Here is a 19,363-nt window from a genome sequence, read left to right on the forward strand (position 1 = left end):
CAAGCAAGGACCCCACGAGTGGCAGATCCAGAAGACCCCATCCTTCCTCCTCCAGGAGGAGTGGTACAGGAGCGTTCTGCAGAAATATGTTAGGTTTGGAGACTCCAAATGGGGCTGTGCACCAGAGATAGAAACACTCATTCACAGGCTAGGTGAGCTCAGAGTACAGCTAGAGACCAGGGAGACAGGAGGAATTGACTGCTTCTCTCTGAGAGCACATTGAGGAGTAGGGCCTGAGCTCTCAGCTCCTACTGGGTGGAGATTGGGAGGCTGTCATTTTCATTCTCCTCCTCCAAATCTGTATGGAAAGCATTTAGGGAACAAAAGCAACCGAGACCAAAATCGAGAAGATTACTTAGCCTAGCCCCTGAAAGGGCAGAGCAATTCCACCCCAGGCAAAGACATTTGAGAATCACTGCAACAGGCCCCTCCCCTCAAAGATCAGCAAGAACATCCAACAGAGACCAAGTTCACCAATCGAAGAAAATGACAGCACTCCAGAGCTAGAGAAAAGCAACACATAGAATTCATATCTTTTTTCCCATGATCTTTTAGTCTTTCAAAGTTAAAATTTTTTACTTTTTTTTCTTATTCTATTTTTTTTAATTTTGCCTCTTTCCTATTTTAACGTTTTTAACTATTTTATCTTATCAATACCTTTTTAAAAATCTTTTTAAATTTTCATTGTATAGTCTAGACTATTCACCACCATACTATATATCACATTTTTTTCTTTTTTTCCCCCTTTCTTCTCCCCTGGTTTCAGATCTCTTCTGATTTGATTCGTGTATATTTTTCTGGAGTTGTTGCTACACTTTTAACATTTTGTTCTCTCATTCATCTATTCTTATCTGGATAAAATGACAAGACAGAAAAACTCTCCACAAAAAAATAAAATAAAATAAAATAAAAAGAAAAGAAAAGAATAAGAGGCAGTACTAACAGCTATGGACATAATCAGATTAATATGGACATTAGCAATATGTCAGAACTAGAGTTCAGAATGACAATTATCAAGGTGCTAGCTGGGCTCAAAAAAAAGAATGGAAGATATTAGAGAATCCCTTTCTGGAGAAATAAAAGAACTAAAATCTAACCAAGTTGAAATCAAAAAAGCTAAGAATGATGTGCAATCAAAAATGGAGGCTCTACTGCTAGGATAAATGAGGCAGAAGACAGAATTAGTGATTTAGAAGACCAAATGATGGAGAATAAAGAAGTTGAGCAAAAGAGAGACAAACAACTACTAGACTATGAGGGGAGAACTCAAGAGATAATTAATGCCATAAGATGAAACAATATTAGAATAATTGGGATTCCAGAAGAAGAAGAAAGAGAGAGGGGGGCAAAATATATATTGGAGTGAATTATTGTAGAGAATTTCCCTAATATGGCAAAGGGAACAAGCATCAAAATCCAGAAGGTATAGAGAACCCCCCTTAAAATCAATAAAAATAGGTCCATACCCAGCATCAAATAGTAAAACTTACAAGTTTTAGTGACAAAGAGAAAATTCTGAAAGCAGCTCAGGAAAAGAGGTCTGTAACATACAATAGTGGATATATTAGATTGGCAGCAGACCTATCCACAGAGACCTGGCAGGCCAGAAAGGACTGGCATGACATATTCAAGAGCACTAAATAAGAAAAATACGCAGCCAAGAATATTATATCCAGTTAGGCTGTCATTGAAAACAGAAGGAGAAATAAAAAGCTTCCAGGACAAACAAAAATTGAAACAATTTGCAAACACCAGACCAGCTATACAGGAAATATTTAAAGGGGTCCCCTAAGCAAAGAGAGACCCCAAAAGTAATAGACCAGAAAGGAATAGAAACACTATGGAGTAACAGACACCTTACAGGCAATACAATGGCACTAATTCATATCTTTCAGTAGTTACCCTGAATGTAAATGGGCTAAATGCCCCAATCAAAAGACACAGGGTATCAGACTAGATTAAAAAAAAATAATAATAAGACCCATCAATATGCTGTCTACAAGAAACTCATTTTAGACCCAAAGACACCCCCAGATTTAAAATGAGGGAATGGGAAACAATTTACCATGCTAATGGACATCAAAAGAAAGCTGAGGCAGCAATTCTTATATCAGATAAATTAGATTTTAAGCCAAAGACCATAATAAGAGATGAGGAGGGACACTATATCATACTTAAAGGGTCTATCCAACAAGAAGATCTAACAATTTTAAATATCTATGTCCCTAACATGGGAGCAGTCAATTATATAAATAAATTAACAACTAAATCAAAGAAACATATCAAAAATAAAACAATAATAGTAGGGGACTTTAACACCTCCCACACTGAAATGGACAGACCATCTATGCAAAATATAAAAAAGGAAATAAAGGCTTTAAATGATGCACTGGACCTGATGGACATCACAGATGTATTTAGAACATTCCATCCCAAAACAACAGAACAGACATCCTTCTCTACTGCACATGAAACATTCTTCAGAATAGATCACATCCTGGGTCACAAATCAGGTCTCAACTGGTACCAAAAGACTGGGATCATTCCCTGCATATTTTCAGACCACAATGCACTGAAACTAGAACTCAATCACAAAAGGAAAGTTGGAAAGAACTCAAATACATGGAGGCTAAAGAGCATCCTACTAAAGACTGAATGGGTCAACCAGTAAATAAAAGAAGAATTTAAAAAATTCATGGAAACAAATGAAAATGAAAACACAACTGTCCAAAATCTTTGGGACACAACAACGGTGGTCCTGAGAAGAAATATATAGCAATACAAGCCTTTCTCAATAAACAAGAAAGGTGTCAAGTACACAACCTAACCCTACACCTAAAGGAGCTGGAGAAAGAACAGCAAAAAGACCCTAAACCCAGTAGGAGAAGAGAGATAATAAAGATCAGAGCAGAAATCAAGGAAATAGAAACCAAAAGAACAGCAGAACAAATCAATGAAACTAGGAGCTGGTTCTTTGAAAGAATTAATAAGCTTGATAAACCCTGGCCAGACTTATCAAAAAGAAAAGAGAAAGGACCCTAATTAATAAAATCATGAATGAAAGAGGAGTGATCACAACCAACACCAAAGAAATACAAACAATTATAAGAACATATTATGAGCAACAACACGCCAGCAAATTTGACAATCTGGAAAAAATGGATGCATTCCTAGAGACATATAAACTACCAAAACAGAGCCAGGAAGAAATAGAAAACCTGAACAGACTGATAGCCAGTAAGGAGATTGACGCAGTCATCAAAAATCTCCCAACAAACAAGAGCCTAGGGCCAGATGGCTTCCCAGGGGAATTCTACCAAACATTTAAAAAAAGAATTAATTCTCCTGAAACTGTTCCAAAAAAATAGAAATGGAGGGAAAACTTCCAAACTCATTTTATGAGGCCAGCATTACCTTGATGACAAAACCAGACAAAGACTCCATCAAAAAGGAGAATTACAGACCAATAATCTTGGTGAATATGGATGCAAAAATTCTCACCAAAATACTAACCAGTAAGATCCAACAATATGTTAAAAGGATACTTCACTATGACCAAGTGGGATTTATTCCTGGGCTGCAAGTTTGGTTCAACATCTGCAAATCAATCAATGTGATATAATATGCTAATAAAAGAAAGAAAAAGAACCATATGATACTCTCAATAGATGCAGAGAAAGCATTTGACAAAGTACAGCATCCTTTCTTGATCAAAACTCTTCACACCCAAACTACTAGAATTCATACAACAATTCAGTAATGTGGCAGGATACAAAGTCAATGTACAAAATCAGTGACTTTCTTATACACTAAAAATGAGAACACAGAAAGGGAAATTAGAGAATCAATTCCAGTTACTATAGCACCAAGAACCATAAGATACCTGGGAATAAACCTAACCAAAGAGGTAAAGGATCTGTACTCAAGAAACTACAGAACACTCATGAAAGAAATCAAAGAAGACACAAAAAGATTGAAGACCATTCCATGCTCTTGGATCAGAAGAATAAACATTGTTAAAATGTCTATACTGCCTAGAGCAATCTATACTTTTAATGCCATTCCAATCAAAATTCCACCAGCATTTTTCAAAGAGCTGGAGCAAATAATCCTAAAATTTGTATGGAATCAGAAGAGACCCTGAATTGCTAAGGAAATGTTGAAAAAGAAAAACAAAACTGGCGACATCACATTGCCTGATTTCAAGCTTTACTACAAAGCTGTGATCACCAAGACAGCATAAAAACAGACACATAGACGAGTGGAACAGAGTAGAGAGCCCAGATATGGACCCTCAACTCTATGGTCAAATAATCTTTGACAAAGCAGGAAAAAATATACAGTGGAAAAAAGACAGTCTCTTCAATAAATGGTGCTGGGAAAATTGGACAGCTATATGTAGAAGAATGAAACTCGACCATTCTCTTACACCGTACACAAAGATAAACTCGAAATGGATAAAAGACCTCAATGTGAGACAGGAATCCATCAGAATCCTAGAGGAGAACATAGGCAGTAACCTCTTCAATATCAGCCACAGCAACTTCTTTCAAGATTTATCTCCAAAAGCAAAGGAAACAAAAGCAAAAATGAACTTTTGGGACTTCATCAAGATCAAAAGCTTCTGTACAGCAAAGGAAACAGTCAACAAAACAAAGAGGCAAACCACAGAATGGGAGAAGATATTTGCAAATGACAGTACAGGCAAAAGGTTGATATCCAGGATCTATAAAGAACTTCTCAAACTCAACACACACAAAACAGATAATCACATCAAAAAATGGGCAGAAGACATGAACAGACACTTCTCCAATGAAAACATACAAATGGCTATCAGACACATGAAAAAATGTTCATCATCACTAGCCATCAGGGAGATTCAAATTAAAACCACACTGAGATACCACATTACACCAGTTATAGTGGCCAAAATTAGCAAGACAGGAAACAATGTGTGTTGGAGAGGATGTGGAGAAAGGGGAACCCTCTTACACTGTTGGTGGGAATGCAAGTTGGCGCAGCCACTTTGGAGAACAGTGTGGAGATTCCTTAAGAAATTAAAAATAGAGCTTCCCTATGACCCTGCAATTGCACTACTGGGTATTTACCCCAAAGATACAGATGTAGTGAAAAGAAGGGCCATCTGTACCCCGATGTTCATAGCAGCAATGGCCACGGTCGCCAAACTGTGGAAAGAACCAAGATGCCCTTCAACGGACAAATGGATAAGGAAGATGTGGTCCATATACACTATGGAGTATTATGCCTCCATCAGAAAGGATGAATACCCAACTTTTGTATCAACATGGACGGGATGGGAAGAGATTATGCTGAGTAAAATAAGTCAAGCAGAAAGAGTCAGTTATCATATGGTTTCACTTATTTATGGAGCATAAGAAATAACACAGAGGACATGGGGAGATGGAGAGGAGAAGGGAGTTGAAGGAAATTAGAGGGAGAGATGAATCATGAGGAACTATGGACTCTGAAAAACAATCTGAGGGCTATGAAGAGGCAGGGGTGGGAGGTTGGGGGAGCCTGGTTTGTGGATATTATGGAGGGCACATATTGCATGGAGCACTGGGTGTGGTGCATAAACAATGAATTCTGTTACACTGAAAAGAAATTAAATAAATAATAAATTTAAAAACCTCTTCACGGTGTATGGATAGAGGGTACCTAACCTCAATATCATCAAAGCCAACTATGAAAAACATACAGCAAATATCATCCTCAATGTGGAAAAACTGAGAGCGTTTCCCTTAAGGTCAGGAACATGGCAGGGATCTCCACTATCACCACTGCTATTCAACATAGTACTAGAAGTCCTAGCCTCAGCAATCAGACAACAAAAAGAAATAAAAACATCTGAATCAGCAAAGAAGTCAAATTCTTACTCTCTACAGATGATAGGATACTTTATGTGGAAAACTCCAAAGACTTCACTCCAAATTTTCTAGAATTTGTACAGGAATTCAGTAAAGTGTCAGGATATAAAATCAATGCACGAAAATCAGTTGCATTTCTATACACCAACAGCAAGACAGAGGAAAGAGAAATTAAGGAGTCAATCCCATTTACAATTGCACCCAAAACCATAAGATACCTAGGAATAAATCTAACCAAAAAGGCAAAGAATCTATACTCAGAAAACTATAAAGTACTCATAAAAGTAATTGAGGAAGACACAAAGAAATGGAAAATCATTCCATGCTCATGGATTGGAAGAACAAATATTGTGAAAATGTCTATTCTAACTAAAGCAATCTACATTTAATGCAATCCCTATCAAAATCCCACCCATTTTTTTCAAGGAAATGGAACAAATAATCCTAAAATTTATATGAACATGAGAAGACCCCGAATAGCCAGAGGAATTTTGAAAAAGAAAGCCAAAGTTGGTGGCATTACAACTCCAGACTTCATGCTCTATTACAAAGCTGTAATCATCAATACAGTATGGTACTGACACAAAAACAGACACATAGATCAATGGAACAGAATAGAGAGCCCAGAAATGGACCCTCAACTCTATGGTCAACTAATCTTCAACAAAGCAGGAAAGAATGTTCAATGGAGAAAAGACAGTCTCTTCAGCAAATGGTGTTGGGAAAATTGGACAGCCACATTTAGAAGAAGGAAACTGGACCATTTCCTTACACCATACACAAAATAGACGCAAAATGGATGAAAGACCTCAATGTGAGACAGGAATCTATCAAAACCCTTGAGGAGAACACAGGCAGCAACCTCTTCGACCTCAGCTGCAGCAACTCCTTCCTAGAAATATCGCCAAAGGAAGGGAAGCAAGGGCAAAAATGAACTATTGGGACTTCATCCAGATCAAAAGCTTCTATACAGCAGAGGAAACAGTGGAAAAAAAAAAAAAAAGACAATGGACAGAATGAGAGAAGATATTTGTAAATGACATAACAGATAAAGGGCTAATAGCCAAAATCTATAAAGAACTTATCAAACTCAACACCCAAAAAACAAATAACCCAATCAGGAAATGGGCAGAAGACATGAATAGACATTTCCGTAAAAAAGACATCCAAATGGCCAACAGACACATGAAAAAGTGCTCCACATTACTCAGCATCAGGGAAATACAAATCAAAACCACAGTGAGATACCACCTCACACCAGTCAGAATGGCTAAAATTAACAAGTCAGGAAACAACAGATGTTGGCAAGGATGTGGAGAAGGGGGAACCCTCCTACACTGTCGGTGGGAGTGTAGCCACTCTGGAAAACAGTATGGAGGTTCCTGAAAAAGTTGAAAATAGAGCTACCCTACAACCCAGCAATCACACTACTGGGTAATTACCCTAAAGATACCAATGTAGTAATCCAAAGGGGCACATGCACCCCAATGTTTATAGCAGCAATGTCCACAATAGCCAAACTATGGAAAGAACCTAGATGTCCATCAACAGATAAATGGATAAAGAAGATGTGGGATATATAAATACAATGGAATACTATGCAGCCATCAAAAAACCCCCAAATCTTGCCATTTGCAACAACGTGGATGGAACTAGATGGTATTTTGCTAAGCAAAATAAGTCAACCAGAGAAAGACAATTATTATATGATCTCACTAATATGAGGAATTTGAGAAACAAGACAGAGAATCACATGGGGAGGGAGGGAAAAATGAAATAAGACAAACCAGTGAGGGAGAAAAACCATAAGAGACTCTTAATCTCAGGAAACAAACTGAGGGTTGCTGGAGGTGAGGGGGTGGGAGGAATGAGGTGACTAGCTGACGGACATCAGGGAAGGTATGTGCTATGGTGAGAAGAAAATGAATAAATAATAGGAAAAAATCATTGTCAAATCACAAAAATATTTTAAAATTTAAGTTATTTGACTTAGTAATTCCATCACTAAAAATCTAACCTAATAAATAGATATGGGGAAAAACAATTGCACATACAAATATTTATTACAAGATTATTCTTACTAGAGAAAAATAAACAGTTCAAATACCCAATATTATAGTATTGTTAAGTATTTTCACAGGAAACATGAACATCTGCTTGCAATATAAGTAAGAAAGGAGAAAAATCTATGGATATATTCTTTTTTTTTTTTTAAGATTTTATTTATTCATTTGACAGAGAGAGAGACAGCAAGGGAGGGAACATAAGCAGGGGCAGTGGGAGAAGGAGAAGCAGGCTTCCTGCCAAGGAAAGAGACTGATGTGGGGCTCGATCTCAAGACCCTGCGATCATGACCTGAGCTGAAGGCAGTCACTGGGTAACTGAGCCCCCCGGGTGCCCTACTGATATATTCTTGATATTATGTGAATAATATTCAAGAGTAAATAGTGATTTATATAGAGGATTACAGGTATTTTAAAGTTTTCAAATATTTTTATGTATTTTCTAAACTTTCTCAACAGTGTAGGAATGCTTTGTGTTCTGAGAAATATAAAAATTATTTTAAACCATTAAACTTGAAATTCAGTGTATATACAGTGTATATTCAGTGTATCTAAAGATATACAATGGATATGATCAAGCTGTAAGAGTTACATAAGCTTTTCAAACAGATCAGAAGAACAAAACATTGAATTGTCAAAGGAATTGATGAATAATTCAAATAATAGAAAATGAATAGTTCAAAAATTCATTCATTAATACTCAAAAATATTAATTAAAACTTGAATGAGAGCCTATGTCAGGACCTTTTGATTTAACAAAGTTTTTTTTTTTAAATTAGTAGCCAATATTTTCAGACTGGTGAGATGTGAAGTTTTATATACCTCTGTGAGGAAATAAAGAACAATTTGATAATATAAATATTCCTGTATAAATAATATAAATTCCTGTACAAATATTTCTCTGATAGATACTTGTCATTTTCTTCCCCAACATTTTTCTTCTTTATTAAGATTTTATTTATTTATTTGAGAGAGAAAGACCATAAGCAGGGGGTGCAGCAGAAGGAGATGGAGGGAGAAGCAGGCTCCCCTTGAGGGGGGAGCCCCATGTAGGGCTCTATCCCAGGATCCTGGGATCATGACCTAAGCCAAAGGCGATGCTTAAGCAACTGAGCCACCCAGGTACCCCTTCTCCAACACTTTTCTGTTTTCATTCTTCTCTGTGTTCAAGGAGGCTAGAAGCTTAGATACTAGATTTCTCAGATTGCCCTGTGGCTTAGATTTTGCCCATCAAGGTATAACAGCCATAAAAGTGGGTTTCAATCTCCCTCAAAAGAACCCATCATAAAGAACATAGTTGGCCTATGGCCTCCATCTGCCCCACCTGAAGATCCATTATAGCCTCCCACCAAGGCCACACATTCCCTGAGCTTCTACCAGTCAATGACTGAGCATGACAGGAGAACTCCAGCCCATTATGGGACACTCTCCAAAGGGTATCCTTTGCTCAAGGATGCCACATTAGTTTAGATAAGACCTTTTCAAAACTAGGCTCAAGCTTGAGGCTGTTCCTACTCAATCTTCCTTCCTTGTCTTCTTCACAGGGATCAGACCTTCTTCATGGTCTGAAGGCTCACCCCATCTACTCCTGCTCCTGCCCTCTTTGTACTTCAAAAGTGTTTCCTTCAATAAATTTCTTACACACTGAATTCCATCATGGAGCCTGTTTCTAGGAAGAAGGCTCTCATAAGAAAGGGAGACTGAAGGGAGTAAGAGTCATCTATTTTTTGCCTGCTTCTGGCTTCAGAAGTACTAAGGGAGGATAACGCTGATGCCTCAGCAGCACTGACAGCATTCAGCTTCCCAGGCCCTGCAATATCATGAGGGAATTGGTTCAGGCTTCCTCCTCAGTGGCAATGGAAGTGATTCCTGTATCAGGGGCAGTGCTTTAAGGACCTCAACAGCAAACCTATTCAGCTCTGGGTAACACTGCTTTCTTATGCTCTTCCACCTCTAGGGGGAGGAATGGCTTTCTGTAACCACTGTCTGGGTAGTACTATGATCCTTCTTTGTTTCCTTCTCCTCCCCTTTCAACACTTTTGTAACCAAGTCCCTATTTTAAACCATTTTAGTATGATTTCCCCATTCCCGAGCAAGTGTAAAATGATACAAATCTGTTTTATTCTTTTTGACCTCAGAAATTCTCAATAGTGTTAACTTTGTAAAGAAATTAATATGAACAAAATTAATAAACCCAATGCACAATTATTAAATATTAAATGTAAACAATTATTGCACAAAAATTTTAGATTAGCACTAATAAAAAAGTCCCAAAGAAATCTAACAGTAGGGTACCTGGGTGGCTCAGTCAGTTAATTGTCTGCCTTTGGCTCAGGTCATGATCTCAGGGTCCTGGGACTGAGTCCCACATTGGGCTCCCTGGTCAGCTTGGAGCCTGCTTCCCCCTCTCCCTCTGCCTGCCACTCCTCCTGATTGCACTCTCTCTCTCTTTCAAATAAATAAATAAAATCTTTTTAAAAAATTTTTAAAAAGAAATCTAACACTAGAGGTAAGTAATTTACCAAAGAAATTTAGAGTACAGTATTATGTTTTCTTATGCCCCAGTTAAAGATATGTGTTTATGAATAGTTTTTAGATATATAAGTAAATACACATCATTTACTGTTAACTATATGAAGTGGGGAAAAAATGAAGTTAAATATGTGATTATGACTCATAAATTTCCTACCTGAGAAATATATCCTGGGGAAATTTTATACATGTAAATCAAAATACATGTACAATAATGTCCACAACTGCACTGTCAAAAACAACCAACAACTTGAAAGACCCAAATGTCTGTCAACAGTAAAAGAAATAAGCACATCAGAATATTTCATATAGTAGAATCCTATGTCACAGCATAGATGAATCTCTGGAGAAAATCTTCAGGGTAAGCAGCAAATCACACTAAAAAAAGCTATAACAGGATTCCATTTTTACAGAATTAAAAACCACGTAAAATTATATTCTATTGTTTAGGGGTAGAAAGTTGGGAAAAGAGTACCGTATGACTGTGGGAGGAGGGGTTGTAGTCAGGGTTAGGCATGAAGGGTAGTAAGGGGCTGACATTCTATTTCTTGTCCTGGTTGGTAGTTGCCCAGTTGTTTGCTTTATAATTACTCTTTCATGTGTACATATATGTTTTATGCACTAATCCGTAAGCATGAGATATCTTAAAATAAAGGAGAGAAGAAAAAGGTCAGGATATAGTAGGGTAAACTCTAGGACAACAACACCTCTACCTGCATGGTTTAAAACAGAATCACCAGCTCAAGGCGGCTTAGTCTTTCACACCTAAGTCCATGTCAATAAATGTGTGAATACATAAATGAATGAACATCAAGCTCCCAGGTACTTTAATAAGTTCATAAATTAAACCAGAAGAAAATACACCCAAATGCCATCTAGTAACTACTATGTGGAAAAATTATGGGCATCCCTATTTGTCTTCTTGATATTTTTCTTTGTTACCAAAATTTCTCAAATAAACATGTATTACCCTGAAAGTTAAATAATTAAATGTGTTGTTCAAAGTTCAGAATAGGACCAGTTTACGTGTAAGCTTCATATCACATGGGCATGCCTATTTTGTTCACTTTTATTTTTACTGAAATATAGTTAAAACACAATATTACGGGACGCCTGGGTGGCTCAGTTGGTTAAGCGGCTGCCTTCGGCTCAGGTCATGATCCCAGGGTCCTGGGATCGAGTCCCACATCGGGCTCCTTGCTCAGCGGGGAGCCTGCTTCTCCCTCTGCCTCTGCCTGCCTCTCTGTCTGCCTGTGCTCACTCTGACAAATAAATAAATAAAATCTTAAAAAAAAAAAAAACCCACAATGTTACATTAGTTTCAGGTGTATGACACAGTAATTTGATAAGTTTATACATTATGCCGTGCTCACCACAAGTGTAGCTGCCATCTGTCATCATATAATGCTATTACAATACCATGGGCTATATTCCCTATGCTGTACCATATCTCCAGAACTTGATCTAAAACTCAACCCTCAAAATAGATTAGCGATCTCTATATATTAACAGACCCTCAAAATAGATTCTGTTTACTGGGTAGTTGGTTGGATAATTGAATAAACTATCAAACCAACAGACAAGTAAAAAAAAATTTTTTTTCGGTTAAAAAAAATTAAATGACTGCTCTGTCATCCAAGCTTTGAACGGAAAATCATCTCAATTGTTTTTTCCTTTGAAAAAATTCCCTGTAACCAAAAGTCCCAAATCAGATGAATAATTACTTTGTATGACAATGAGGATAGTATATACTCAATCTTAGCTAATGAATTTTATTTTTCTTTTTTGTCTGTAACTCACCCGTGTGTACTTCTTTAACACAAAAAGTAGACCCTTTACCAACCCAAATATCCAAGGATGACTCATTTTCTTTAAATTTAGTTTGGACGTGATGGGTAGAGGAAGAAAAGGCAAGAAAACATATTAGCCTTCTAAGATTAATGACTATATTTTTCTGTTAGGAACTTGGAGTCCTAAACTGAAATGTTTCCTCTCTGATCCCTAATATCTGAAGCTGGACCTAATGTAATTGCTTCCAAGGGGGAAATACTGCTTATGCTTTCTAACTGGCTGTCACAATGCCCGAGTTCATCACCACCCCCTCCCAAAATGCCCAGCCCAGTACAACCATGAGAATTCCGAATTGAATCTCTGTGGCAGTTTGAGCAATAAACTTATTTATCTGTGTGTGAGGGACTGTTAGTTCCCAAAGCTAAAAATATTTTATTAAGCTGGTGACATTTTCTGATTTTTAGATATCTCATTTTTCAAATCCAAATGCTCTGGATTTCTAGTGTTTCTACATCATGTTCAGAAAACAGAGTACCACAATTCTCCATTTGGTTGCTCTTGAGAGCACAATGCTATGACACTGATATTTTTGAGTTATTTATTCCATTCTTTCATCTTCTACATATACGTGTTCTGTAATGACCTAATCTCCTATCACTGTCTTTCTGACATACTCTACTCTATGAATACATCCTTCTTGCTATACCTCGCTGTTTCCAGGCATGCTCCTACTTGAAAGCATTGATACTTACTGTTGCTTTGCCTGGAACATCTTTTCCCTAGATATTTCTGTGGCTGGCTCCACTGGAAACTTTAGGTCTTGCCCAAAGGCCTTATTTAAAATTACAGCCCCTCTTGAACACTTCTTATAGCTCTTCTTTTATTTTTTTCGTACCATTTATATGATAAAAATATTTTATTTTTCTTTTTATTGTCTGTTTTCCTACCTCTAGGACAAAAACCCCATAAAGACAAAGGTTTTTGCCTCTTCTATGGACTGCTATATTCTCGGGCCTTATTGCAGGTACTTGAAAATTATTGAGTAAAACAAATTTGCCATCAGAATTACCCAATCTTAATATTCCTATGAAAACTACCAAGATACTCTAGGAATCTAGGAGTACTGATTTCCAGAAAGGGGATGCCTTTACCAAGGGAAACACTAAGAGTCCTGCTAAACATAAAGCTACAGCTGCTGCGTGGTCAATCCCAAAGACCAGCAAGAAGGAAAGGAGTTAATACTGATGCAGTAAATGACTTTGATGACCCTGAGGAAGAGGGTAGCTGCTGTGTATGGGAGGAGGGAGTACAGAGAAGAGTATGGTGGGTTCTCAGAAGATAACTGGGCCATTTTTTGGCATCCCCATACTCAGTTATAACTCTAAATTTTTAAGTACAACCATAGCAGTAAGAACATGATAATCCATGGCTCGGAACTCTCAGGTATGATGTATGGGTAAAACATCAAACAAGCCTCCCAGATGAGCAGAAGTGCTGACTGAAAGAAAGGGAAATCTAAAATGGCTACGGGAGGGGGCAGATATGAATATCAATAATGGCTTTGGTACCAACTGCATTATCAACTTGGGGGGGGGCATCATTCCTTCTCAAGTACATTTCCTTGGAAATTGCAACCAACCATGACCAATTTGATCAGTTTGCCTGGATGAAGTGAACTTATCTAAGCAGCAAATGGATCTGAGGGTTATGAGAAATGGAGTAACAGAATGTGGATACTGATACATTACCAAGATTCTTTTTTCATCAGCTATGTACCTCTCCTCCATTTGCTGTGCATGTTAGCAGATTACAGTTCATAGCTCTTCCCTTCCTTAGAGGTTCTCCCTCTGCAAAAGAGGAGCCCCTTTCCCAGGAAGGCTATTCCCTGCCATGGGGAATAGATCAACAGCCAATGACTAATGAACACAGGGTAGAAGAGGCCATCTATCTTCTCTCAAAGAGAGGCCAACTCTATGGAGCACTGCATGCTTCAGAGCCCCTCCATAGGATCCAACCAGTCTGTCCGACCAGACTCTACTTGTGCTTAGCTTCCATTTCCTGTTCTACCTTGCTGCCCTCACTCTCCTCCTGAGAGCACTCTTTCAATAAATCACAGAAACAAGAATTCCTGACGTGGCTCTGCTTTTGAAGAACCTTACCTCAGACATTCGATAGGATGCAAATCATCTGAAAGAAAGCATCCTAAGCATAGGCCTTAAAAATTCTCACAAATACGATTCCAGTGAATATTATTAGCTCACAATTTTTTGTTAAATCACCAAACTTTAAAATACATATCATGAATGAGACTCACCAGGAAGAAAACACAAAAATTTCATTAAATAGAATCAACTCAAACATAAAACATATATATAATATATATAAAACATGTATTATGCATACAAAATGTATATACAATATGTAATATAATAATTTTAATAAACTACATATAATTGTTTTAAGATATTTGCATAATATATATTATATGACATATATGACATATATATGACATACATACAATATAGCATATATAGTGTATATTATATACTATATTATATTATACTATATAATATAGTATATATTATATATAATGTAATATATATTATATATAATTTTATCTATATTATATGTTGCATATATATTTATATATATATAAAATATACATGATATATAATTTTAAAATACATCATATAATAATTATATATAATATTTAAAGACCTATATAATATATATAAAAGACCTATATATATATAAAGACCTATATAATATATATAAAACATATGTAATACATATTAAGTATATAAAAAGAGGAAATACAAACATAAATGATAGCAAAAATGTATCAGTATCAAAAGCCAATTCACCAAAAAACAAAAATTGTGAATAGCATATAATAGATGAAATGAAAACTCAATATATGGATGAAAGGCAGATTAGACTGAAGAGAACACAGAACTAATGTGGTAGGAAGATATGAATAAATATCCCAGAATTCGCTGACTTGAAGGTAGAAAATATAGACGTTGAAACAAACAGAGGACACTGTGAGAAAGCTGACATCCACATAAGCAGAGTTCTAGATAGTAATGACAAAGGTGTAGAAGAAATATTTGATGAGACAATGCCTGAAATTTTTTCAAAGTTCATGAAAGACACCAATCTATAGATTCAGGAAATCAACTAAACCACAAATAGTGTAAAAAGAAATTCACTGCTAGCTAATATCATGGTTGCATGGAGCCAGACTGCCTAAATTTGAATCCTGCTTTCTGGTTACTAACTAGCCAATCAAGGACAAATTATTTAATCTTTCCTTGCCGTAGTTCCAGATCCATAAAGTGGGTTTAATGATAGTACATACTTCAGAGATCGTTGTGAAGATTAAATGAACTGATATCTGTAAAGCTCTGAGAATAGTGCTGTTGAGTTTTTAATATTCATCTTTATTATTTTGATCTTGAATGCTTATATAAGGTACTCTGAATCAAAGATTTCTTATGATTATCTCATAATAAATAAGTACATTGGCCTGCTTTGGCCTATGCCTTCCTCAGAAGGAAGGCCAGGTCATATGTCCTACATAAGTAGCTAAAAACTCTACAGGTGAGTAACAGAGTAGAATGGGGTTTTTTTCCACTTTAAAACAGGAGAGACAGTCATCTTCTCCCAATCTGAAAGGGAAAAAAATATCTTTTGCTGCTTTGAGATAGACTGGAAAGGATCCTAGGTTCTCACTCTAATCTTTCGAATGTAAATACATCTTTCTAAGGACAAAATAAACCCTAGGTGTCTCTAAGATCGGAGTTTCACACCCAGCGAGGTGGTGCCCCAATCTTTCAGGCACTCGAGACCTTAACCTAGGGACCTAATCAAAGCTGTAACATTTAGCTCATTTAAGGAGTTAAGAGGAGTCTTAATGTCATTTTCAATCAAAGAAACGAACTACACAAATAACAAGAGGTATGAAAAGTTTCAGGAGGCTATGGCTTTTTGTAGCACTGAGAAATTCAAGCAAGTTTCACTTCCCCACAAATACCTGGCATACACTGAGTTTGTGTTGTTATATAAATAAAAATAAACACAACTGATGAAATTATAAAGATAAAAGCAAAAAGTAATGACATACAAGAAGAGACACAAGAAAGAGGATCAACAAAGGCAAAAGCTGATTCTTAGAAATCTTGACCAATTCTGGTGAGACTAATCAAGAAAACAGATAAGACACACTGAGCACTATTCACCCAGAAAGGAGAGAGATCTACACATACAGCAGATTACAAATATGGTAAGAAAATACCTTGAAAGACTCTATTAGCACTACCACTTTGGAAAACCATTTGGCATTATCTGGTAAGACTAAAGATATGCACGCCCCAAGACCCAGCAATTTTGCTCCTCCGAATGTGTTCTCAAGAAACTCTTGTAGATGTGCACCAGGGGAAAAGTGCAAGAATATTTATAGAAGCATTGTTCATAATGGCAGGAACATAGAATACCAAGTGTTCATGTACAAGAATATAAAAATATTAATTGTGGTGACTTCATACAATAAAATGTGGAATAACAGTAAAAATGAATTAACTATAGCTATATGCCATCAACCCTAATGAATGCCGCAAGTACCTGTTGGGCAAAGTAGGAAACTTGTATATACATTATACTTATTATTTTAAACGTAAAATCGTTTAAAACAAAAGGGGCATTTTGCATGAATTGTATTACTTGGCTTTGGAGTTGAGAAAGCATCTTTACCATTAACCCTTGCATTCCCACTGTTCCCATAAATCTCCCCACTTCTCTCGGTTCTTTTATAGGCTGGGAAAGGGCACTGGAGTGGCCACCCATCACAGAGGGATGGTATGTCTTCTCTTGTTAAACCCAAGTAGTTTGTAAGTCTCACTAAAAGGTGAGTATTTAACAGTACTTTGTCCTTAGATTTGGTCCATTGCTGCCAATTTAGAGGCATGGGGAATAATGTCCTCCTCGACATTTTTTTATTTTTCCATAAATAACAAGTAGCAAAGAGGATTTGTGGATCAGTATGCTGTATTAAAGAAAAGAAAATTCCAGAATAGACCTATGACATAATTAATATTATATGTATACACAGGCACACACACACACTGTGGGATGAAAACAGGAATATGAAATATGAAAGGCCACTTCATAAAATTCTCTTACTTAGAAAGATGTCTCTTTTTGGTTTTAAACACAGGGGAAAAGCTTTTACCTCAGAGCCATCTCTTCCTCACACCATGTCTTCCCTCTCCCTGGTGTTAATGTTCCATGTAATGCTAATTAAATGCACGTGTGTAACTAATTTAAGTATAACAAAATTCAAGGCACTCTAAACTCCCTCTTCCCCCAAAAATAAAATTTAAAAGTTGCTTATCTGTAGACTTTACAGAGGACGGAAAATTGAATTGTAAAATCATATTTCACATAAAAATCTAAATTGACTAGTCAGGCTATGAATACTTGATTGTGGTAGGAACAGTTCGGAAATAGCCCCATTTTAATTCATTTGGAAAAGGTGGCTATTCATTATACAGAGTCGTTGGCTCAGGAAAGAGAACAGAAAGGGCTGAACTGTCAGGCTTAACACATATGTGTAAAACAAATATTCTCACTCTGTTCTGAATTGAGCCTGCTGAATATCACATTAGGGATAGAGTCCAAAAGGTGGTCAGAGACGTACTCTAGCATGAAGAAATCAGATCCACAAAAAGCACAGAGGGGAAATTTTCATAGATACATATTATTAAGACACAGATCATTAAAGATACTTTCATTCCCAGGTTGTTAGCAATTTGAAACTCATGTTTATTACATGTCAACCAAACATTTTAGCATCAATATCTTAAAAATGGAAGTGACAGGGAAAGGCAGAGTCTTTGAACACTATTTTCAGAAATGGCAGTAATCCTGGAAACAATCATGCTTCCCCCATCAAAGCCATATAAAGGATAACTCTCTGCATTTTTACTTAAAGAGAATTACTGGGGGGAACCCGTACCTAGTAAAACTAACAGACCAGTGAAGATAGAACATGATAGTCTGTGTTAAAGGAGATCTTACACTTTCCACAGAGAGATAAAGGGGGAAAAAAGCAGAAGAGCTTACCTTTATGATGGTTTGCACTGGATACAACTTTCCCCCACAAGGTTACAATAAATATTATTATTAGCAGCTTTCCTTTTGTTGCTTTCTGTAAGTATCTCTTACTCATCCTGCAAATAAAATAAAAATAATAAAAATCCTAAGTATATGAAACCACTGCTTTTCCTTTATAATTGTGCTACATTTAGAGCTTTCATAACACCTGAACATCTGAAAATGGCATTTATTGTATTTGAAATGCTGTTTACTGTATAAATTCCGAAGAGAAAAAATAAAAGTATTCCAAACAAAGTGCCTTGATATGATGCAGGAGATAAGAGAGGCCCTACCTCAGTCAGTCTTCATTCACTTAACAATAGCCTAAATCACCTGGGAAACATTACCATTTTTCTCCATATAAATATAGATTTAACTTATTCACAAAATCCAAGGCACAGTTGTTTGAATAATCTTTAAATAAGTGACTTTATCTTACTCTTTTCTTCTAGAAGTTTCCTTCTTCAATGCCAAGTCAAAAGGTCAGAGTAAACAGTTTAGATAAAATGTGTTAAATGAATTCCTGTCCAGAATAAACTCATTTCAAATCTATTATTCCTAATGTGCTTTAAAAAAAAAAATAAAGTCACCTGGTACAACTGCTTCTTACAATGCTGCTACTAGAGACACACAGATGTTTTAATATTGTTGGAATCCACTGTTCTGTACTTTATCAGAAGTAGGAGAAAAATGGAAAAGCAGAATGAAAAATACAAAGTAAACCTTTTCAAGTTGAACTCACAAAACTTGGGAAAACAAAGAAATGTTCCAATATAATAATAGTTACCTATAATAAAAGCACAACACCTACTTTCTCTAGCATTTTACATGACAATATTTATATTATTCTTCACAACAAATGGGGTGTATTTTTATGTCCATCCCCTTTCAAAGATCAAATTTGGAAATTTGCCTAAGGTCATGTTTAATGAT

General features: G+C 36.4%; 1 protein-coding gene across 1 annotated transcript in view; it reads right to left on the minus strand.

Moving 5' to 3' along the window:
• Positions 1 to 18,503, minus strand: part of TAFA2 (TAFA chemokine like family member 2) — a gene marked incomplete at both ends in the record, with an annotated part of 105,304 nt that extends 86,801 nt beyond the window's left edge. The window contains 1 exon segment of the mRNA XM_080811607.1: positions 18,398 to 18,503. Coding sequence (XP_080667733.1) covers positions 18,398 to 18,503 — 106 coding nt within the window.
• Between the last annotated feature and the right edge of the window lie 860 nt (positions 18,504 to 19,363).

This window comes from Martes martes (genome assembly GCF_963455335.1).
Source record: "Martes martes genome assembly, chromosome: 8".
Classification (NCBI taxonomy): domain Eukaryota; kingdom Metazoa; phylum Chordata; class Mammalia; order Carnivora; family Mustelidae; genus Martes; species Martes martes.